The sequence below is a fragment of the Odontesthes bonariensis genome, chromosome 6, assembly GCF_027942865.1.
Source record: "Odontesthes bonariensis isolate fOdoBon6 chromosome 6, fOdoBon6.hap1, whole genome shotgun sequence".
In the NCBI taxonomy this organism is placed as follows: domain Eukaryota; kingdom Metazoa; phylum Chordata; class Actinopteri; order Atheriniformes; family Atherinopsidae; genus Odontesthes; species Odontesthes bonariensis.
In genome coordinates, this window is record NC_134511.1 from 4,632,438 (window position 1) to 4,655,695 (window position 23,258).

The following is a 23,258-nucleotide window of genomic DNA, read 5'->3' on the forward strand; positions in this document are numbered from 1 at the left end:
GTTAAACTGCCGCCGCCATATTGGCCGCCATATTGTGCATTTAGCCAACAGAAGGTTTGAGCTGAATTAGCAGCACTAGTTAAAGAGTCATGATGCAGTTATGTCCAAGTAGTGTGTGTTTATTGTAAGTTTGGTTTGGTTAATTTGTTTCAGTAATTTAAACAAAGGTAAGTTATTTTGCTAATTATTAATATTTTGTTTAGACCTATTTTGCAATTGTTTGTTTTATTTTGCACAATTCACTTTTTTTATGAACATTTGTGCCTCTTACTCATGCATACAATATTGGAAATTAACTGTCTTCCTACTGTTATGTGAGTAATATTGAGTTGAGATAAAGGAAGATATTTTTTGACATTGTGCAGAAGTAAACAGTGCTTCTTAGCCTGTGTATCACATGTTGCTGGCCCAGATAACCCTGTATAAAAGGCTCAGTTTTTTGTCCGCCAGAGTGGGATTTTCACGGCATATTCTACATTACATCTCTGCGCGTTCATCATCCGTTTGAAGCCAGCTGACCTGCAACCACTTTTCGAGAACACGCGCTTCTTTTGCGGTTCAGATTCAGTCTGACATTTCTTTGGAGGTGGAGGAACACCAAAGTAATCGCCATTTAATGGAGCTTCTTTGACATTTTGACGACGTTCTAAAACAGCGACTCATAGGCCGATCCTGCGCTACAGATTGGGCAACTATATATCCCCAAATTTTAGGTACGCAAACGTGCGTTACGTTTCATCTGGCGCGCATTTTTTGTTTTGGTTGCGCATGAGTACCTGCCCACCACTTTTTCACCCCTTTGTATATATATATATATATGTAGTAAGTCATTTGTAAATTAGCAGAGCTAATTTTTTTCCTCCAAACATTCCTAATATCTTCCAGGAAAAAAAAAGAGAGAAACATAAAACTATTTTGCTCAGTTCAACAAGTCGTGAACAGAAAAGTGGGAAAAAAAACAAAGAATTCTGTGGTGGTATAGGTGTCTCTCATCATTTTATACATTTGTTTGCTTTTTTCCTACCAGTTATGTTAGCTAGCAGCAGAGATGGGGACTCAAGTCACTGTGACTTGGACTCAAGTCGACTCGAGTCGCTGTTTTGATGACTTGTGACTTGACAAAAAATAAAAGACTTGACTCGACTCGGACTTGGAAGTTAAAGACTCGGCACTTGACTTGACATGAGACACGATGACTTGAATGACTTTAGTGTTAAGCATCTAGCATAACTTCCAACTTTTCTTCGTCATTTGAAGATCCATTCTGACCAGTAAGTGCTCGTCAAATTAGCTAATATTATCCTGTTAGCCTAGTTGGTAGTTAGCTAACGTTAGCTTGATATGATACGGGGTGGACAGGTTGGACACATTGGCCAATGATGTTTACTGACAGTTACTTATATCTTTGTGTTTTCACTTTATTAAGATCAGATTCTGCAGGTAAAATTGCAATAATAAGGTGACTTGACCTATTACAGGACTTGACTTGACTTGCCCAAGAAAAAATTAGAGACTTACTTGAGACTTGAAAGCTAAGACTTGGGACTAACTTGAGACTTGCACATGTGTGACTTGGTCCCATCTCTGGCTAGCAGTAAACAAAAAGGTGTCACAGGAGGCTTTACTGGTAACTTTATACTTAAAAATAAAATATCAATCATTTTAACCTGTGCTTTTTAAAACCATTGTAACTATTATCAGACTTTTTGGATGGACGATAAACTTCAGTCAGATGTAGCTCAATTACTTTTATGCACCGTCAGCATTGGCATAACTACAGCTCGTGTATGAGACTTAAACCGAAGGTGGATTAGATGGTTGAGAAGTCAGTGAAAAACATACAAGGTGACACAATATTTCCATTCCCTTTTTCAGACTTTACCTCTGGCTGCCGTCGGTGACGGTCGGCACCATAGTGATGTTTTCCTCCGGTTCGAAAAGAGGCCGCAGAGAGCCGTACCATGTGTTGACCAAGGTGAGCTTATAGAAGCCTGCATATTCAACACAACAGCAAGATGAATGCTTCCGCAGCCAAAAGAGGACAGTACTTCGAGACATTCACTTCATTAGAGATGCCTTTTTGTTAACAACGAAGCATTTTTGCTCATCCAAACAATGCAGCTCCTCTACATTTTACCGTGGGTCCTTGGGAGTGTATGCATGCCATACATTCTTAAATAGGTTGTTGTGGCATTGTCCGCTGAATTCCCTTTGCGCCACGAAACTCTGAATAAGTGGGTACTGAAAGAGCAAGTGAAGGAAAATGATTGGTTTTCGCAGCACTCTACCGTTGTTATGGAGATCCTGTATTTTCTGACGTGGGACTGAAATACAGTCAAGAGTGGAGTGTTTCTCAGTCTCAGGCCCACAGAAGCTGGATGTTTTAGATCCCTCCTGCAGCCTCTGCTGCTGCACCTCCAGTTCTGAAAAGGAGAGAATAACAAAGAGCAGCTGGAGCCGATCACAGCTGAAAACTGCATTTCTCCTCATAAATCTTTATAGCTAAATCATTAAGAAAGCCCATCATTTTAGTTGGGGAAATGTTGGTACGGTAGATCTTCAATGATGAGTGTTTAAAACAGGATACTGCGATAAAATTTCTAGATGATTTGTTTTCCATATCCACTTTATGCTAGAGTTGCTGGGTCTAGGACCTCTCCTAGAAAGGATGAGGTGAGTGCACAACCTGGACTAAAACGATAATTTTCTTTGCTTCTCAACTGACATTTTTCAAAGCAAAATAACAAAATAATGTCATTGGTCTAAAGTTAAACCAGGATTGATTACAATGTGCTGAAAAGTTGTTACCATGGCAATTAGGGCTGCAACGATTCGTCAACGTTGTCGACAAACATCGACAATAGAAATAGTCGACATTGAATTCCATTGTCGCCAGACGTGTTTTTCCAACAGAGTGAGGCATCTCGCTTAATTACAATCTCTGCCGAGAGTCGCACATGCACAATGTAACGGTAACGTACACAGAAATGGCGGCGTCCAACACATTCGCTACGCATAGCAAAACTTCTAAAGTTTGGGAGCATTTTAGCCTGAATACGGCGAATAAAAAGATTATTTGCAAGGTTTTCCATGAACACAAGGGGAACTGCGGTATTTTCAACATTAAGTCTCTTTTCTGAGTCGTCTGCAATGTTTTAGAACCCCCCTCACCGCTTTTTTGATGTTTACTGCTGTCTCCGGTATTTGCCTAATTTTGATTTATCTCAACCTGCTTCAGAACGGCAAGTCATGTGCATGTCCAAAAAGCACCATAAACGTCCGTTTTCAAAATCATCAACTCACCGGAGTGGTTACTGGTGTGCACTGGTAATCCATATCAAATTTCGTGGCGAAAAGTTGCTTCTGTCGTGTTTTATTTGACATTTTGTACTGGATGTTCGTTGATATTACTCCGCCACCGCTGAGAAAATAGTGCGAGCATGAACGAGCTGCCAAATAAAACACGACAGAAGCAACTTTTTGCAACGAAATTTGATATGGATTACCAGTGCACACCAGTAACCACTCCGGTGAGTTGATGATTTTGAAAACGGACGTTTATGGTGCTTTTACAGACCTTTTTTGGACATGCGCATGACTTGCCGTTCTGAAGCAGGTTGAGAAGAATCAAAATTAGGCAAATACCGGAGACAGCAGTAAACATCAAAAAAGCGGTGAGGGGGGTTCTAAAACATTGCAGACGACTCAGAAAAGAGGTTAATGTTGAAAATACCGCAGTTCCCCTTTAAAGAGAAAGCACGTTGGGTAGTTGAACGAAACGGAGTCCGACTCGCCTCGGTAACATTCAAGTAACATTCAAGCCAATACGTTTTGTTTTTGATGTACATTGTACATTTTATAATGGACAGAGGGTTATTTATTTATGGATTTATGTCCATACTGACCGAGCACTGTGCCTAATTGGTTTTAGATTTAGGACATTTTTATTTACTTTTTGTATGAATCAGCAGCAAAGTAGAATAAAAGATGCATTTTTCATTGAAGTACCCATCTTTCCTGTGTTTATTATCATTTGCCACATAATTAAAGCAACTTCATGCTAAATAAAAAAAAAAAATAAAATAATTATCCGATTAGTCGACGAATCGTTTCAATAGTCGGTGACTAGTCGACTATTAACACATTGAATACCGGCGGTTTTTACAGAATTATGTCGAAGAATCCCAGCGTTCTAAACCATTTTTTGACGTTTTTTGTACAGTCACAGCATATTATGTTATAGGGCCACTGAAACATGTTATGGCTCGTTTGAAAGCTGAGACTTTAAACTCTTTGTGGGTCAAAACTGCGTGTCTCTAGGTGCCGCCATTAGCGAGCTATCCTTAGCTAAACCAAAATCAACAACAAACTGAGATATCGGCTTCCCTTTCCCTCCAAGTGTGATCGCAGCACGTTGCAAAGCTAAGCTAAGCTAACCTGTTCATAAAACCGCCTCCTGACTTGTCGCGTGTCTTCTTCTCCTTCTTGTTGTTTGTTTATGTTACTTTACCGTCACCCTCTGGAAACCGACACGTGCGATTGGACAAAATGCGGAAATGCACAACAATCAATGCAGCGCTATCAAAATTGTTCTTGAGTTGACGCAAAGCCATTGGCGTAATGATCAAAATGTCCAGATGATGACACCAGTTTTAGACTGCCATTTATGTCAGTTCTGTTCATCACATAATTACAAAAATCACACAGAATGTGCATTAGAATGTATAGATTCAAAATCCATTAAAAAAAAACGTAAAAACGTATTTTTACGGTTTGGGAGCCAACGCATGGGCAGTAAAAACGTAGTTTTACGTGACTTGGGAGTCAATGTGTTAAAATAGGCGTTAGTTGCAGCCCTAATGGCAATGTTAGCATATTTCTGCTGAATTTTAAGAAGACAGTAGATTACCTCTGTCTACTTTAACAATCTACTTGATATTTTTCTACCAACATCTTTAGAAAACCTAGAAGGCTGTTTGGAAATCCAGGTTTTACAGGTTTTACCTTAGTTGTAGACATTAGATATAAACATTTAGTAAACTCCTATTTTTTGCTCCTCGTATCTAATGTGAACAATGATCATCCCTTTTCAATAGTCCTCACTACAGTTTTTATTTAACTGACTTAAAGCTTGGCAGCATTCATATTCCACTATAAGCAGTCTGTACTGAAGACGTTTTAGATTCATCCATTATTCTTTCTCACTGATCTACAAACAATTCTAAACTAAAATGATCCTTGAGAGGAGCCCTGGAGTTATAAAATTCCCATTTACATAATATTTCAACCTGCTCTGTGGACCACAAGATAAAACGGAAACCTTATTTGTGCCAACTCGATAATAAAAGGACCAATGACTCATCCACCACCTCAAAGATCTGCAATCTTGCTCCATCTTCAAGGAAAGAATGTAAGAAGTGAAGGAGGAAGCAGTTAGAAACCAACCAGGTCACCCACACAGTTAGGCAGGTTTCACACGTGCATTTCAGGCATCAAAGCTCTGGCTTCTCATTCTCTTTGAGTTGGATGTTGGCTTACATTGCCAAATTGAATTCTGGCTCTGCTGCTTTGCTAGCACAGCTTGCAGTGCAAAGTGGAGAACAGTCAAACTTTTCTGCCGTGCAGGCACCAGCCAATCAAACTGCCTGCCTGACTGCTATTCTGACATATCTGGAAACATGTTAATGCTTTTCATGAATCCTGCCTTACTCCAACATACCAATCGCCTTAGAAACCAATGGCAGGAGCCACCACCCAATCTCTAAAAGCTTTACTTCAACACACAGATTACCTACATGCAGAGGTGGGTAGTAACGAGTTACATTTACTTGAGTAAGTTTTTGAAAACATTATACTTCTAGGAGTAGTTTTAAATCTCTATACTTTTACTTGAGTAGATGTGTGCAGCAGAAACTGTCCTCTTACTCCGCTACATTACGGTGCGTTCACACCAGACGCGGTCGGGCGACGCGATTACATACAAAGTCAATGCAAAGACGCGATTAGACGCGGATTTGAGCCGGCAGCGCGATGAGGCGCGGTGGGGCGGCGCGGTGAGGAGCGGTGAGGCGGTGCGGTGATGCGGTGGCCGCCGCGCGAGTGAAAATATGCGATTCGCGCGAGTTCAAAAAATCCAACTTTGGCGAAATATTCGCGCCAGACAGCCTATCAGCGTTGAGATTCTGGACGACAGTGACGTGGAGACAGATGGACAGGCGCTGTCTGTGACATGCAGATGGGACTGCAGATGGAAATTAGCTTCTAAGCTACAATCTGGTGCAGGTCATCTCTTTACTTTGTAATTAATGTACTTTGCACATGGTCCCTGACAAAATAAAATAAAAAAATTAAATCACCGCCTTCTCCAGGAGTTCCGTCTGGATGACGGCCGCCTCCAGCGGCACCCCAGGCCCACCAGGACCCAGCCCGACGACCCGCTCGGGAGGACCGGCGCCGCGATCTCTCGGCAGGACACCAAACTGGGTCCCGGCGAGCCCGAAACACTGCTGGAAGCGGCCGCCACGGGAGGATCGGTGCCGTGATCTCTCGGCGGGACGCCGGCTGCAGGCGCTCCGCAGATGGGCCGCAGCTCCGTTTCAGCTGCGGGGCGCCTGTGGCATGGTGTCCTGCCGAGAGATCGCGGCGCCGGTCCCTTCGAGCGGGTCGTCGGGCTGGGTCCTGGTGGGCCTGGGGTGCCGCTGGAGGCGGCCGTCATCCAGACGGAACTCATGGAGGACCGGCGCCGCGATCTCTCGGCAGGACTGGACACCATGCTACAGGCGCCCCGCAGCTGAAACGGAGCCGCGGCCCAGCTGCGGAGTGCCTGCAGCCGGCGTCCCGCCGAGAGATCACGGCACCGATCCTCCCGTGGCGGCCGCTTCCAGCGGTGTTTCGGGCTCGCCGGGACCCAGTTTGGTGGCCTGCTCGGGAGGATCGGTGCCGTGATCTCTCGGCGGGACGCCGGCTGCAGGCGCCGGTCCTCCCAAGCGGGTCGTCGGGCTGGGTCCTGGTGGGCCTGGGGTGCCGCTGGAGGCGGCCGTCATCCAGACGCAACTCCTGGAGAAGGCGATGAAATTATCCGAGCTGAATGCACCACCGGATGATGTCACTGATCCAGACACGACGGCGTGTGCGTTTCAGACGAATCTCGGACTGCCACAGCAGGTACAAGGACGCGATCAGCCATGGATAGCCCCTTGAGCTATCCACTCGTTTTTTACTCGCGCGAAAGAGGCGTTTGAGGCGATGGAATTTAATTTACACCTGCGGCAACGATCGCGCGATGAAGGTGGTGCGAATATTCGCATCGCGTTTGGTGTGAACGCACCGTTAGGCTACAATGAGCTGGTTACTTTTCTTCTTACCCCTTTGGTATTCTACGCCTCATTATTTTTATCCCCCCGCGTACGCCTCATTTTAATGTTTTATTCTGACAGAGAGAGAGACTTCCGCCAAAGGCTCTACCACCTGACTGTGTTCCACCAATCAGACGCAGCCGTGCAGTCTGGTCACGTGACCATACTCAATCTCAGCGGCGGGACGGGTTAGCTTTAGCATTAGCAGTCGTAGCAAACAAACAAAGAAACAGATGAAAAATGTCAGAACCAACGGTGGGAAATGAAGACGCAGACGAGGCCTCATACTGAAAGCATGTTTACCTTACAAAGAGTGAGAAACAGCAGCTACATTATGTGTCTTCTGTGTCAACCAAAACAAACGCACATTTCAGCAGAAACTCAACATCTAACTTGAGGAAACATGTAGCGGCAAGTTTCCTAAACTCGTTTTTCCCCCCATGGATAGGTGAATGTTTGTTTTTTAGGTTACATATGGGTTACGTATGTTTTAAACATTTCCTAAGTCTGTTTTATTTTTTATTGAAGTTCTTGAATTTACCTAGATTATTTTGATTTAAACTATTTTGTAATTAATTAATTCATTTTAATTTATTTTATCAATTGGATGAACTCTAATTTGCCTAAAGATGATTATTTAGTATTTTTGTCTGTCTGATTGAATGCTTGTGTTAACAAATAAATCAGACGTTACTCAACAGTTACTCAGTACTTGAGTAGTTTTTTCACCGAGCACTTTTTTACTCTTACTCAAGTAATTATTTGGATGACTACTTTTTACTTTTACTTGAGTACAATGTTTGGCTACTCTACCCACCTCTGCCTACACGTGGCTATTTATCATTGAATTTTTCTCTCTCTCGGGTATATCTTGCTTAGGTATACACAAGTGTACTCGTCTAAAAGACAAAAGACAACCATGTAACAAAAGCTAAGGACTTGTCTAAACATATATGAATGTCCTTATTTAAAAAGCCCACCACAGAACACATAGTAGTGACATATGATCAACACAAAATGGAGCACAAGTGTTTTTTTTTTTAAAAACTTATCCGCTCCGTACAGATTGGTGTGGCTTATTTCTATTTAAACGGATCGAAACCACAGTGGCTTCCTCTATTCTAAAGCGGAAGAAGCTTGGAACCAGTATTTGTCTTCGCAAATCTGTCGGCCACGCCAAGTCCAATCGGGCTTTTATTGAGGTCAAAGGCTCCTTTGTGGAGATACAAATATGGGTAGAAGGAAAGATGCATTAAAAAAAACTAGAGCGCCAAACTGTGGGAAAAAATTATGTGAATGTGTCATGGGACTATGTTTTAGATCCTGTTTGGTTTTTAGATCATGTCTTAGTTTAGTTCTTGGTTAGATCATGTTTTAGGTTCAGGTCTTGTTTAGTTTTCATGTCATGCCACCCTCTCCTGCCCTGCCATCAGCCTCACGTCCCTCACCTGTGTTTTCCCCATCAGCTGCACTCTATCCCTAATCACCCTTCACAGTATTTAGTTTCCAGGTTCCCTCATTGTTTTGTCAGATCCTTAACCGTCGTCCATACCCCATGTCACAGTAAGATTGTATTTATCCAAGTCAAGTCAAGTCTTTTGTTTTTTTTGTCACAGTCTTGTTTTGTTCACAGTCATGTTAAGATTTTTGATATCCAGCTAAGCCGCGATTTTTGTTAAAACCTTTTTTGTGAAAATAAATTAAGTTTTGATTTCCAAGGATCTCCATCTGCATCCTTTCTCCTCACACCCACCCCTTTTGACAGAATGCTGATTGCTGAACTTTCTGAAAAAGTTTAACTTTTGACTAAGCAGCTAAAGAGCTAAATGCTTTTTTTGTTCAGTGTCCTGCAAGAGCTGTAGCTGCAGAAACTGAAGTTGAAGGTGGTGCTAAAAGTTGATTAAACGTTGGTCAAAGGCTTCTGGGACGAGAATAAATGTAAAGAAAAACTTAAAAGTGATTGCTTTGGAAGTCATATTCAGTTAAAAGGAGATGCATTTTCTTATGTTTTGGTGATAGAAAAGTGAAAAAAGTGTGGAATTTGATATCACCTCTGCTCTTCCACTCTCGCTCAGAACAATTCCATCCCTTAGAGACTCATTATAAATTTTAAATTTAGTTGAACACTGAGACGTCAAATGATTGAATGTGAATTTTGTCCAAACAATTTAACAGGCCAATGTCTTGCTAACATTTTAAGGTTTAAATGGTTTCTCTGTCTGAAAGTATTCGGAAAGAGATGATTTGAGTCACTTTGAAGGATTTAAACGTCCATCGATTTTTAACAGTAACATTTAACAGGAAGAAAAGTTTTAAACTCCTCTCCACCCGGGGCCTGTCTGTGTGGAGTCTGCATGTTCTCCCCGGGTACTCCGGCTTCCTCCAACTGTCCAAAAAAATGCATGTTAGGTAACTTGGTGTCTCTAAATTGTCCCTAGGAGTGCGTGTGAGCGTGCATGTGGTTGTTTGGCCCTGTGAGCGACCGACAGTTTGAGTAATTCATTTAAAACATTTTCAGTAAGTAAACAACATTCCACCAGTCTGTTTTTTTTTCTCTGGCATTGTAGAGGATTGTGTGTGTACAGTTACAATAAAATAGATTTAAAGAAATATTTTAAAAACTAAACCAAATGTTCCAAAAGACAAACCATTCTCATTTCAAGGGCATTAAATACTGCAGTTTTGTCAAAGCCCCTGTTGTGTCTGAGATTCAAACAAAGCTTTTTTGGTGTCAGTGTCCAGATCCAACAGCTGAGACGATATTGAGTGCTGAAAATTAACATGGCAAAAGTCATTTTGAGTGTTTGGTTATGCACAAGCATCGAGGTTGCAGGACTCATGGGTTCTCAGAGAACCATGGAACACTTTGGGTAGGTCCCACGACCACGATGAGCAGGACTCATGCAAAGCTTTGGGGGTTACATTGAGGGTAGGGTGAAATCCAGTGTCTTTCCCAAAGAAATTACAAGAAGTGCGTTTTGTTTTTGATGTACATCTGTACATTTTATAATGGACAGAGGTTGTGTACAACTGCTCCACCCAAGTCATTGCCATGTTGCTAAACATGGATTACACCATTTGAATTGGGAGACTTTGCTTTGAGATGAAATATTATTCAGCTCAATACCCCCCAAGATTGATTGTTTCCCCAGTAAAGGTTTAAAAGATTTAGGCTGACATTTTGTGCCTGATAGAAGTTGCATTTATTCACTTAAATTCAACAAAATGCAACCAAAATCATCTGTTTCACATAAAAAAAGCTCCTTAGAAAAACACAAAAAAAGACGTGATGTATCCAGAGTTGCTGCAGCAGGCAGTGAGGCACCTTTCTACAACTTATTCATTCATTTAGTGAGTCTTCTAAGAGTTCTATATATTTACCTGCTCCCGCATGGCCAGATTATTCAGCGCCACAATATATCTTTCCATTGTTATGCGGCAACACACTGATATATATACCTGCCCCTGAGACCAGATGAACCAGGAAGCCTAGGTGCTGTCTCAGACTGCCTCATAGATATCACCTGCTGGATGACCCAGAACCTTCTCCAACGTAACGACCTCAAATGAGAGGTCATACTGTTTACGCCACCCAATTGCCTCAAAAGTCAAGTCCAGTGCCAGAAATCTCAGAATTATATTTGATTTGGATCTCACCTTTCAAACTCTCACTGATAAACTTGTCCAATCCGGTTTCCTCCATCTACGTACCATTTCAAGAATTAAATCCCTGCTCCCACCTTCTGTCCTGGAGACAGTCATTCACTCATTAATATTCTCAAGACTTGATTACTGTAAATCACTCCTGTACGGCATTAACCAAAAATCACTTTCCCGCCTCCAACGGCTCCAGGATGCAGCACCTAGGCTTCTCACTGGTTTTATCACATCACCCCAACCCTGGCTTCACTCCACTGGCTCCCTGTGTGTTTTAGAATTGATTTTAAGATTTTACTGATCGCCTTTAAAGCCCGGCTGGGTCTGGCCCCTAGCTACATAGCTGACATGCTAACTGCGTATGAGCCAGTTCGTGGCCTTAGATCCTCGTGCCGGGGACTCCTGGCTGTTCCAAGGTCGAGGCTTAAAACTGAACGTGATGGCGCCTTCTCCATCAGGGCCCCTCGACCTTGGAATGACCTGCCCGAGGAGATGAAGCTTGAAGATTCAGTAACATCTTTTAAATCGCTTCTTAAAACCCACTTTCATAGGCTAGCTCCAATGTGATTTATATTTTTATGAGTCCTGTTTGGGCCTCTGTTGTTTTGTTGTCTGTCGAAGCACTTTGTAAACCCAGTTTTTAAAGGTGCTATATAAATAAAGTTATTATTTATTCATTTATGTTGTGTTTGTAGGTATGCTTTAAGTAGATTATAATTTGGAGGTCAAGCTGAAGGGTTCTAACTAAAAATGACTAAGAGTTAAGTTTGTGAAAGGTTTGTTTTGAACCCATTAGTTTGTTTAGCTGCTTAAGATTCTTGCCACATCCTAAGAAGAAATATTTGTAATTACTTTAATTTTGTACACTCAACATATACTGCAATAATACTAACAGAGAAATACCTACATAATAACTGCTTTAAAGCCTTGGAAAACCTCGCCAACAATCCTTAACAGGCATTTACCGTAAACCTTTACTTTCCACGAGCATGCAGGTTGGTACTTTGCCAAATAGATAATAGATCGTTATACGACTTTATCCACCCCCGAAGGGAAATTAGGTCAAATCATCATTATGCTGAAATTTAGACTATGGAGGGCTCATGAGATGGATCACTTTATCTTGGGTGTGTCAGCGATGGAATAGAGGCTGAGTGAAGGAAACTGGTCAGTCATGAAGTGGGAATAATCACCTCATCTTATTTTAGGATTTTACACCATTTCTATCCTGCCCAAAGAGGTGGAGGATGTTGCTATTACCTCTGTTTTTACGTTGCATATCTTCTATACGCCTGGTCTGATTTGGAGCTATTTTTGGTGCAACAGCTTTAGAATCAGTGACTCAAAGAAACTCAAACTTAAAAAAAGAACCCTGACTGTGCTGGGGACTGCACTGGATTATTCAAAGAAGAATGCAGCAGCAAGTATATTAACGTCTTGGCCGGCTCTATATAACAGAGTGATCAAACAACAGGAGTCTGTTCAGGAGGAGGCTTTTTCAGCTCTGCTGCAACAAAGAATCTCACAGGAGGTCATTCATGCCAGCAAAATGATGAAGACTGATGCTTAATGTCTTTCATTGATTCATTTTGGGGATCGATAAAGTATGATTCAATTCAGTTCCATTTTCCAAGGAATTTTCAACATAAAGCCAAGATGAAAGCTGCTGTCAACAACACAGCATCACAGAGTCTCTTTTGTCTCAGCTTTTGTCTTATTGCTTATTTAAAGCTGTTTCCTGTTGTGAAGGGATATTATCTTTTTTGAAGGTCACCTGTTACCATACTTGCATCTCTATGGTTTTTCTAAAACTTCTCTATGATGGATCCAGATCCTGGCTCATAGACGTAATTTCTTTATAACAAAACTCTTTAGCCAGATTTGGAGGTTTCCTACTTTCCGACTCACTGATGTTAGGACTGTTAATGGTCAGGTGGTCGGTCTCTGCCATCATGTGAGGGGTTAAACGGGTCACCATCCGGTCAATGCTCCTGACGACATCCATGGGCCCATTCACCACCTAAAATACACAAAAGCACCGACATGTTCGGAATCAGCTAAGCACACATCAAAAATCACCATTCATTGCACCGTCCGTGCAGTAATAACATGCTTTCAGTGCTTCAGAGTCTACACGGTTACGCTGAGGTGGACAAACAAAATAGATTTAGCCATTTTCTGTTGTGAAACCTCGCATTCTGATTTCAGCGTGCTCGTCTAAGAGCTGAGCCTTGGAGACGGAGCTGCGAGCAGAACGAGGGAGGTTTATGAACGGTTTTTCAGAGTGCTTCTGATCCATTGAGTTAGCGTTGAGGTGGCCTTGGAGCTCTGTGAGGTTGGGGGTGGAGGGGGGGGGATGCATGGCGCTGAGAGAAACAGCTCTTCACATAAGGCAATCGCCATAAGGATCTATACACTCCACAGATAGGTAGGGGCAGGGAAAGAAGTGGAAAACAACAACAAATGCAACATACCAATCATGAACTGTATATTAGAAGGATGCTTTCTGTCAAAAACTGGAGTAGTAACTGAAAAATTGAGCAAAGCCTAAGGGGAAGATTTTGAATTCATCAACTGCCCTCTGCCCATCACCCCAGGTGGATTCTGTAGCTACAGAATCATAGTGTCCTCTAGTGGTTCACCATGGCAGGAACAGGGATCTGCCTAAGTGCGTGTCAACTACCAATGATTATCAGCAGCATCTCATGGTCTTTGGTCTACTGATATCGATTCTCTCTCTCTACAAACCAAATTGTAAGGAACACAAAGGAAAGATCTATATTTGATGACTAAACGCAGAAAAACTGAGTTTTATAATGACACATCTGCAGAGATGGAATTTGAACCGAGCTGTAATCGTGGATCAGCTCATTCGTGCTTACAAATGCTCCATTTTCTCTGATATTCTCTCATTTGATGTTTGCATGGGAGTTATGAGAGCTCTGTATAGTTCACATTCTTGTCCAATCATTCAACGAGTCCTTGTGCCCTGTATTGAAAGCATCTGCATTCAGTGCTGTAAAACATGATGACTGATGGAAGATTTTTAAGGCTTTCCCATGAATTAAAGAAGCACTCCACTCATTCTACACATCAAAGTTAGTTTATTCTTTAAGGAGAGCGCTGCTCAGCCTGAAAACCAATTATTTAATTTCAGTTTAAAGAATTAAAAATCACTAAGTAGCAACGTGACAAGTGAAAATGTGCTGTTTCATGCAGTTTGGACAACAAGTTTAGCTCTCTCAGCCCATCATCATTGATCTAAATGGGATGGACACAATAGTGGAGGTTCAGCTCATCACAATGCAGAACCAAATTTAAAATTTCAAAAGAACCGAATTGAATAGAAAATATTAGATCTGGCTGTTCTTAACAAATTTCCAACTCTGTGTGCGACACACTTAAAAACACACTTTGAGAAGGCAACCAACCAGGCGGAATCATATCTAGTGTCAAATTGTGCCCTTGGACTGTGGGAGGAATATAAAGCACCCAGACAAAATCTCATGCAAAGTTCACTCGGAAAGACTCATCGCCGCAGAACACTTACCAACCCCGGTCAATATGCTAAACAAGAAACGCGGCTTTAAACGTAAATCTCGCTTGATCTGCAGGTTTACGGTTATTTTAAAGACTAGTGTGAAACTTGGCAGTAAAAAAAATGGTCCCTGTCATGCACACAGCATGCAGTTATTTAGAGACGATGATGTATTTGAAGATTAATTACAGTATTTCTGTATAGATTACTACACTTTGGTTTAGTGGCTGGAGCTGCACTCTCAGAAAATAAAGTACAGAATTGTACCTTTAGGGGTACGATGGCTTGTCACTGGGGCAGTACCCTCGGAAGGTATAGTTTTGTACCCTTGTGGTTTGTAGCTTACAGAGACCAATCTTGTACCTCTGGTGGCAATTTTGTATCCTTATACTGAAGTAGCCTAACACAGACTGTCTATTGTACCCCAGCATGTAGAAAAAAAGGTACATATATGTACCTTTTACCACTTGAGTACATGTACCTTTTGGACCCTCAAAAAGGTACATATAGGTACCTTTTTCCAACTTGAGTACATATATGTACCTTTTGGACCCACAAAAAGGTACATATAGGTACCTTTTACCACTTGAGTACATATATGTACCTTTTGGACCCTCAAAAAAGGTACATATATGTACCTTTTTCCAACTTGAGTACATATATGTACCTTTTGGACCCACAAAAAGGTACATATATGTACCTTTTACCAACTTGAGTACATATATGTACCTTTTAGACCCTCAAAAAGGTACATATATGTACCTTTTACCAACTTGAGTACATATATGTACCTTTTGGACCCTAAAAAAGGTACATGTATGTACCTTTTTCCAACTTGAGTACATATATGTACCTTTTGGACCCTCAAAAAGGTACATATATGTACATTTTACCACTTGAGTACATATATGTACCTTTTGGACCCTCAAAAAGGTACATACAGGTACCTTTTACCACTTTAGTACATATATGTACCTTTTGGACCCTCAAAAAGGTACATATATGTACCTTTAGGTCCAATAATTAACCCTAGGGGGTACATTAGTATAGATTGTACCTCAGGGGACAAAAAAGGACTCGTACTGTACCCCTGTTTCTGAGAGTGTGGAAACCCAGTCATTGAAGAGCGAATAAAGCTTGATAAATGATTAAAATCAGGTAAAACAGCAGTAAGGACGTGCACGATGAATTTGCACGTCATGTTCTACCTCTTTGATCGCCTTCCACTTGAGGGCGTTGCCTTCGCTGATGACGTTGTCAGCCACACTGATGAAGTTCTGACTGAGCTCCGGGATGTTTTCCTGGCTGCTGTTTTCTGCCTGCGAGGGGACGTCGGCGGTCAAAGACAGCAGCTGGATGAGGGACACCATGTCTGCTGGCTGCAGTCCCTCCTGCTGCGTGTCCTCCAGAGCTTGGGCCGAGATGTTGAGCAGGACTGAGGCCTGGGCCAGGTTGTTGAGCACCGATGGCTGCTGCCCCGGCACCGGCTGAAAGTGAGGAAAAAGCTCCAGGATTCAACAGATAAAGTTTTTAAGTCACAACTTACTAACGTTTTATTACAGATACATTTTTTTTCTTTAAAATAGTTCAGCAAAATCCCTAAATGTTAGCCTGAATTTTGTCTAGAGTTTATCTTTTTATATAATATGAGTTTTTAGTGGTATAAGGCTTAGAGTTCGGTATATGATGAATATATTCACTCCTAATTATATACCCTCTCTGCTTTGTCTCAAATAGTTAATGGCAAACAAATATTAGAACACTGAAATCACAAAAAAGAACTGAAACCTTTTCATATCCTGCAGTGGTGACATATTCAGTTGATTATCTTGTGTGGTGAGAGTGTTCCTTTTGTCAATTGCCGTTATTGTAATTATTCTTTCGTCTTGACCCACTTTGGTCTAATTGCATCTATGTGGCAGTCCCTCTAATAATTTGTGTCTAATACTTTAATTGTCTATTGTTTTTCAGTATTTCAGTGTTGTTTCTTAAAGATAAAACCATTAGCTGGGCTTAAACACAATCTATGCTAAGGTGTGAATTTAAAATGGGGGAAAAACACATTTCCACATGTAATGTTGGGGAAACTGTTAACTTGAAGTCCTCATGAAATCAAATTTGACTTTTGGATATGCTCCTCTTTCGCCCTTCTACACCAATATCTGTTAACATACCCGCATATGTTAATTTTGTGTCCAAGGAAACACTTTCTTGAGCTGTGATTTTATTAGAAATGCAAACAAGTGCTGGCAGAGCCTGATTGGCTGAGCCTGATTAGGCCACTGGAGCTGACCAATTAGAGCAGAGACAGGTTTTCTGTCCCACTGCACAAGCCTAAACTAACATAATTATCTTAGAACTGAATGTAATTCTGATTTAATTCAAAAGCGTTTACCATTTGGTTGACTTACTTTGATCAGTAGTAAAACATTTACATTTAATGACACCATATAATTAATAATTGATATAATGAATGACCAACATGATAGCTAAAAAGCATACAGGTAAAGCTGTGTTAAACTGGGACACGGTGACCGTCTACCTGGCTCCTGTTGGAGAGCTTTATCAGATGACTCATAAAGGCACTTGGCTCGGAGCTCTGAGATTCACTCATCTGCTTCAGTCTCAGGTATCGTTCTGCAGTATAAAACATCACGACAGCTGTTAGGGCAATGCACTGAAATGACAAAAAGATACTGAACAAGATGAAAGCAGTTCCCTTTCTGACAGCCAAGAACATTTGTAATCTCAAAATAGTCAGAAAGTAAAGGTTCGGTAACCTCAAAATCGACTAATCTGTAACACTTAATGTCTGTGACAAAAATAGTCATAATTTAAAGAAAGCTATGCTAGCATAAATGATAGTTGGGCAAACGAGGGACAAAGAACTGAGAGGGATGAGGAAAAACATTCTTAAGGGGACAGTGTACAAGTATGAAAGTGAGAAAGAAAACCGAAGAGGTGAAAACTGCATCCCTCCATCTTCTCTTCCCACTTAATCCTGCTTAGGGTTGCTACTTCGGGGCCGGGGGCCCATCCCAGGGGCCATAGGGTGCACCCTGGGCAGGTTGCCAATCCATCACCGGGACTAACGAGACAATTAACCACTCGCACCTCGGGTGAAATTAGAGTCACTAACATGCAAACTCGACACAGAAAGGCCCGAGATGTCAAATATGTAGAAGAGAAGAAAGGACGAAAGCTAAAAATGTTTAGGTTTCTTCAGAGTATCTACGTCGTTTTTTAATGAAATGGCATGGCTGTCACCTGGAACTACCTCCACTGAACAGATGAGCATACAAATTTTATTTGGATGGTTCCCATTTCACAACAAAAATCCATGTCAGGGCACATAGTTCACATCAGGATAACTCATAATTCCTGCTGAGTAAGAAGTTGATGATCAGGGAAGGGAAATGTAGGAGGTGGAATTTCTTAGCATCCTCATGTCGAGTGTTGGCTCACATGGAAATATCCCTATCTACCTGCTGTAGTAGTTAATATTATGGGAAGAACTGATCCCCTCTTTACTTTACTCAGGTCAGTCAGTCCAAAAAAACAACACACATATGCCATGAAACTAACTCTCATGAGCAAAGTAAGGCTCTGAGTTCCCTCTGCAGATAGCTCAGTGTTGCTTAAACAGCCCATTTAACTTGATGATTTTTCCTTTTTTCTTTAGCTGTAATGTGCTTAAAAAGCAATGGGGAGATTTCGTGTACAGAGTTTGTATTATGTCCAACCCTGGTTTTGTGTTCGGTGTACGAGTCTCACCTCTGCTGCTTCTACAGATGAACGGCAACAGAGCAGAGCAGTCTGTAAGGCCCACATGAGGCTGCTGGTCTGACCCAAGCTGCAGTGTCCTGCAGCCCTGCAGCTCCATCTGCTGGTGCTTCCCTGCTTATACATTCACGTTATCACACAGTGGCAGAGAAGAAGAGAGAAGTCAACATGAATTCACAGTTAAAAATCTGAAAGATGGGCGAGTTAGAAGTGACTCATTCTTTTGGAGGGATGTATTTTGGATCATCAAGTTGTTACAGATATATATCAATGTATAAAGAAAGAAACTTAGGCTGTGTTCGAAACAGCATACTTCTCCTACTACTCCTACTACTCCTACTAACTTTTTGAGTTAGTATGCGAGTTTGAGTAAGCGAGAAGTTCCCGGATGCATACTAGATTCTCCGAAATGTTGGGTATGCATCATGAGGTCACTACTCATACTCAAACTACCCAAGATGCAGCGTAACGTGACGTCGCCGATCGTCATTTCCTGTCAAAACGGCAGTTTCAAGCTAGCTACAACGAGGGTAGGTTCACTTCCTGTTTTCAAAACAAAAGCACCAATTGTATGGTAATGGCTTTCCCTATGATAAAAGGCAACGGGTATTTTATTTTGTGAAAATAACCAGAAGTGCGTTGCTCACTGCGGCTAGCTTTAGTAGCGCCGAATTCGTGGGAACAAAATTGTAAATAGCCGGTATTTTGTCAGGTTTTCAACACGTTGGGGATCTAAACGACTACTTTCTCACCTGAAAATGTTTCAAATGTTCCTAAAGTTTACAGAGTTTAGAGCTTAAGAGAAATCAGCTTCAGGCCTGCTGATTTCGGCTCGGGCAGGAGCGAAATGCATTGTGGGTAAATCTGCATACTGTCTGATCGATGCAGAATGGAAACAAGCAGTTTGCAAGTATGTAGCATGTAGTGTGCGGTTTTGAACACACACCCTAGACCAAGAGAAATCAAACTAGCCAGTTGAGAATGGACTGTTTGGCACTTCATTTCTTCCTTGAGCTATTAGTGAGAATCCCTCCACCCATCCACCCCTACCTCCTCCGGTCTCCCTTACATCCTTTCCTGTTCTTTCTAGAAGTATCATTAACAGACATTCACACCATTTAAAGGTGGAAGTTTACTCAGTGTGACTTATATCAACGTACTACTGCAGTACCTCCAACATTTGAGAGTTGAACTGCAAGATGTCAGTGACATGTGGCAGCCATATAAAATGCTGTGTTTGTATCAGGTGTAACACCATCAAATATCCAAATATACTCTGCAAAATATTAGCAGACATTTACTTTTACATAGCTTAAACTGCACATCTGTTACTTTTAGCTATTGGATACAATCCTTATCCATTACTTTTAGCCAGTGCTATTACAATTTGAACCATCTGTCACTCTTACCCAACAATTTAAACCATTTATAAACCTTTTTTAGCTGTTTGATACAACATATCTTCATTCTTTTTAATCCACAAGCCAAGTCTGTCTTTTTTAAACTCGTGTTTTTTTTTAGCAAACAACTTCTCTGCTTGCTTGCTAACTAGTTTGCACTGTCACTGTTGAGCTTTTACGATTCAGACTCAGCATGTTGATGTACATTTACGTTTTTTGATAAATTTTTCTGCTCTATTTTCTATTTTATTCTATTTTGAACATGTCGGTCATTCACTTGGAGCTCCAGAAGTAGCCTAAGTGGTTCAAAGACCCTTGACTGGAAAGCTGATTTCGCTTTCTTTGGTCTTTGAGGTTGAGGATAACACTTGACATGTCATGTCACTTGAACATGCCTTGAACATAACCTTTCAGTTAATTTCCCAGTGATAGTATTAAGTAAGAAAAACTCTGACCGTGAATAAAAAGTCCCCCACTAATTATAAATTTGATTAAAATCAAGTTAATTTTCAGCATTTAATCATTCAAATAGAATTTCAGATCAGATTAGGTATTTAGAGAGTCTTTCACCCCCAAAAACATATATATTTGGTTGTCATATTTTCAGTGTCTGCAGCAAAGATGTCCCATAAAGGCTCTAAGATGAAGATGGCTAAACTGAATCTGTGCCTCTTTCCCTGAAAAAGGTTCTTGTCATACTGTAAGAAGTCTCGATCCTATTTTTCTTTAACCATCGAGCGATGTAACTTAGACTAACGGAAAGATGGTGGCGAATAGAGCATAATAAAGAGACAAAGCATAGCATATGCATGGGCTGCATCTTGTGCAGAAAGTAGAAAAGTACTGTAAAATCTTCACTCACCAAGGAATGATAGAAGGCTTTCTTTTTATTTTAAACACAGAACAAGCCTTGTCTACTTTCAGCCTTGCATTTAAGAAGGGTTTGTGTTATTAGTCCATTATTTGTGAGCAGCAAACCCTTAGGTGTTGCAGCTAAGAGGTGTATTGCATATTTAAAAGTGCATTTGGAGCGTTTGGACCAAGATATTATGATCTTACCTGGGCAAAACAGAAGGGCTTGCACCTCTTTGACCACAGAGTTGCTGCTTATAAGCTCAAGATTCCAGCTGAAAAGCATTTTGTGGGTTATGGGAGAGCACGAGTTCAGGCCACGAACATGTCTCGTCTCCAAAGACATGTTCCAAACATTTAAGTCAGTGATATTTCCAAAAAAGGGCTCTGTGAAATTCCCACCAAAGGAGTCTTGGTCCTGACCCAGGATCAAAATCCCATCCCCATAGATATCCCGGGAGGTGTCTGTGTCTGAACCCGTGTCTTTCATGTCCCCATCCACATAGATGGCCCAGTGGTTACTGCTCCGACGCCATGTGACACAGATGTGATGCCATCCTCCATCATTCGGGAAGGAGGCCTTGTACGGCAGATGCTTCCCATGGATGATGAGTGCCAGGAGGATGCGACCCTGCATGTCCACTTGGCCTCGCAGCTGGAACTCATTGGTAAAGACAGGTGCGGCGTACGAAAAAATGGTGGACACCTCATTCCACTCTGGGTCCCACTGAATTCGAACACACATACTGATGGATGGCAGGACAGGTAGGGACATGTTGACACGGGCAAAACCCTCACTGGACTCCCTTGGGAAGTTTAGGGCCGATAATTGCAAATCTAAACAAGGGGAGAAAAGCGATTGTTTTAGTTTAGTAAAAAGAGACTTTGTGGCTTGGAGAACCATTTATTCCACTCACGCTGCTTGGAGAAGGCCACTGGCTTGGAGGCTGCTCTGGTTGGATCCTTGAGCCAGACTGGTGAGCGGAGTCCTGTCTGCCGCAGGAGCTCCAGCGGCTCTTCCTGGACCTCTGACTGGTCCTCTGACTGGTCCAAGCTGAGCAGGGAGCTAAACTGGCCCCTGCAGAAGCTTTTGGCTCCGGAGAAGGGCAACGAGTCATTGACCAGCAGGAAAGCCCAGCGTGACGTTAGGTGAACCAGCTTGTTTCGTCCTGGGAAGTCAGACATATAGTTTTACTTGTGTTAGATCGATTCTTTCATCAGATGCTCAAGAACAAACCTCAAGTTAAACGACCTCTCGCAGGAAATCCGTCAGACAGAGCCTCGATTTCCGGTAACATTTTGTATTTATATGCCTCATTGTTTCATATAGGTTGGACTCATTGTCGACCAAATATGATTGGACATGAGTAGGTTCAACATGCTTTGTCATATTCTCTGAATAAGCCAAATAATGTCTCTGAATAAGCCAAATAATGTGTGTGTGAATCTTGCACCTGCTTTCCCAGGCTAATTGTTTTGTCTCCCCATTCCTGGATCAGTTAAGGTCATGTCTCGTGTCCATCGCGGAAAAGTACAGCATTTAATAAAGCCAATTTTAACACTTGTGTAAATACGTTGCTACTTCTAAATTTGAACTACGAGTCACTTAAAATCCCACCATGTGAGTCATCCACTCTTTCTGTCCCAGCATGTGTCGGCTCACTTTCACGTACCACCTACAGGAAGAGAAGTTCAGTTTTCGTCACCTTATCTGCAGCTTGAATTCAATTCTACACTGTGCAACTAAGATTTACCACAAAAAAAAAACAAGAAAAACAATAAATATATATATATAGCACGTAGGACATATGCATAGTATGGAATCAGAAGATGATTACCTCCAACAAGAAGAGAGTGAGTCCAGTCAGCAAGACTCCAGTCATCTCTAAGCAGGTGTCGTCTCCACCTGAAATAAACCACTCAGTTCACCTAGAAAAATATAATTTCACTGAACCTGATGTACTTTACAAATCAGAAGAGTTAAAAGCTACAGCTTCACGAATCGTATGGCAAGACGAGCCAGAAACGCTTCAGTTTGTCGCCCTTAAACAGCTGGTTTTCAAAAATTCTGGAAAGCGTTTTGACCCCATTCATCGTTGCTCTCTTGTCAGTTGTAGAATCCCTTCTATTCTCCAAGACGGCGTAAAGTTTTTTTTTGGAGTAATACGGGAATAAGACCCAACTCAAATCCAAACCAGGCTCCTCATCCAGTACCTCAGAGTCAGTGTCGACCATGTCCAGCAGTGTCTCTGATCTCCTGGATTGGAAAGAGCCAGCGATCCCGATGCACCCGTCCAAGAGTCCTCGTCTGTCTCCTGCCTTTTTTTCCCCCTCCAGACCCAACACCCCTCCCTCCCTGCCACACTGAAGCCATGTGCCTTTGTCATGCAAATGGAGCCATTTTTTTAAAAGAACCCTACTTGCGCAAGCAGTGTCAAGCATTTGGCACAGAGAGTTCATGAACAGCAGCAGGGTGGCGGACATTTTTACCACCTTAGCCTTTATTTATGCCTTCAACAAGACACTCTTAAGTTAATTGTCACATCAGCTTCATTGCTGTACTCCATAGTCAGTAAAAGATTTCTACTCCTCATGTTATCACAGCATTGTAACCCATGAAGTTTGTCTTTTCGAATGGCTCTCATTGGATGGTTTTGTGCTTCAAGCATTTTG

General features: G+C 41.8%; 1 protein-coding gene across 3 annotated transcripts in view; it reads right to left on the reverse strand.

Annotated features, from left to right (window-relative positions):
• The window catches only part of adgrd2 (adhesion G protein-coupled receptor D2), a 70,685-nt gene extending 47,803 nt beyond the window's left edge, over positions 1-22,882 (reverse strand). For all 3 annotated transcript variants that reach the window (XM_075467148.1, XM_075467146.1, XM_075467147.1), the window contains exons 1-10: positions 22,424-22,882; positions 22,204-22,261; positions 21,503-21,754; positions 20,793-21,422; positions 18,325-18,447; positions 17,093-17,187; positions 15,759-16,037; positions 12,921-13,032; positions 2,289-2,423; positions 1,883-1,991 (exon numbers count right to left, since the gene is read on the reverse strand). In XM_075467148.1, coding sequence (XP_075323263.1) covers positions 1,883-1,991; positions 2,289-2,423; positions 12,921-13,032; positions 15,759-16,037; positions 17,093-17,187; positions 18,325-18,447; positions 20,793-21,422; positions 21,503-21,754; positions 22,204-22,261; positions 22,424-22,468 — 1,838 coding nt within the window. In that variant the 5' untranslated portion in view covers positions 22,469-22,882. The remainder of the gene's footprint in view (positions 1-1,882; positions 1,992-2,288; positions 2,424-12,920; positions 13,033-15,758; positions 16,038-17,092; positions 17,188-18,324; positions 18,448-20,792; positions 21,423-21,502; positions 21,755-22,203; positions 22,262-22,423) is intronic.
• Between the last annotated feature and the right edge of the window lie 376 nt (positions 22,883-23,258).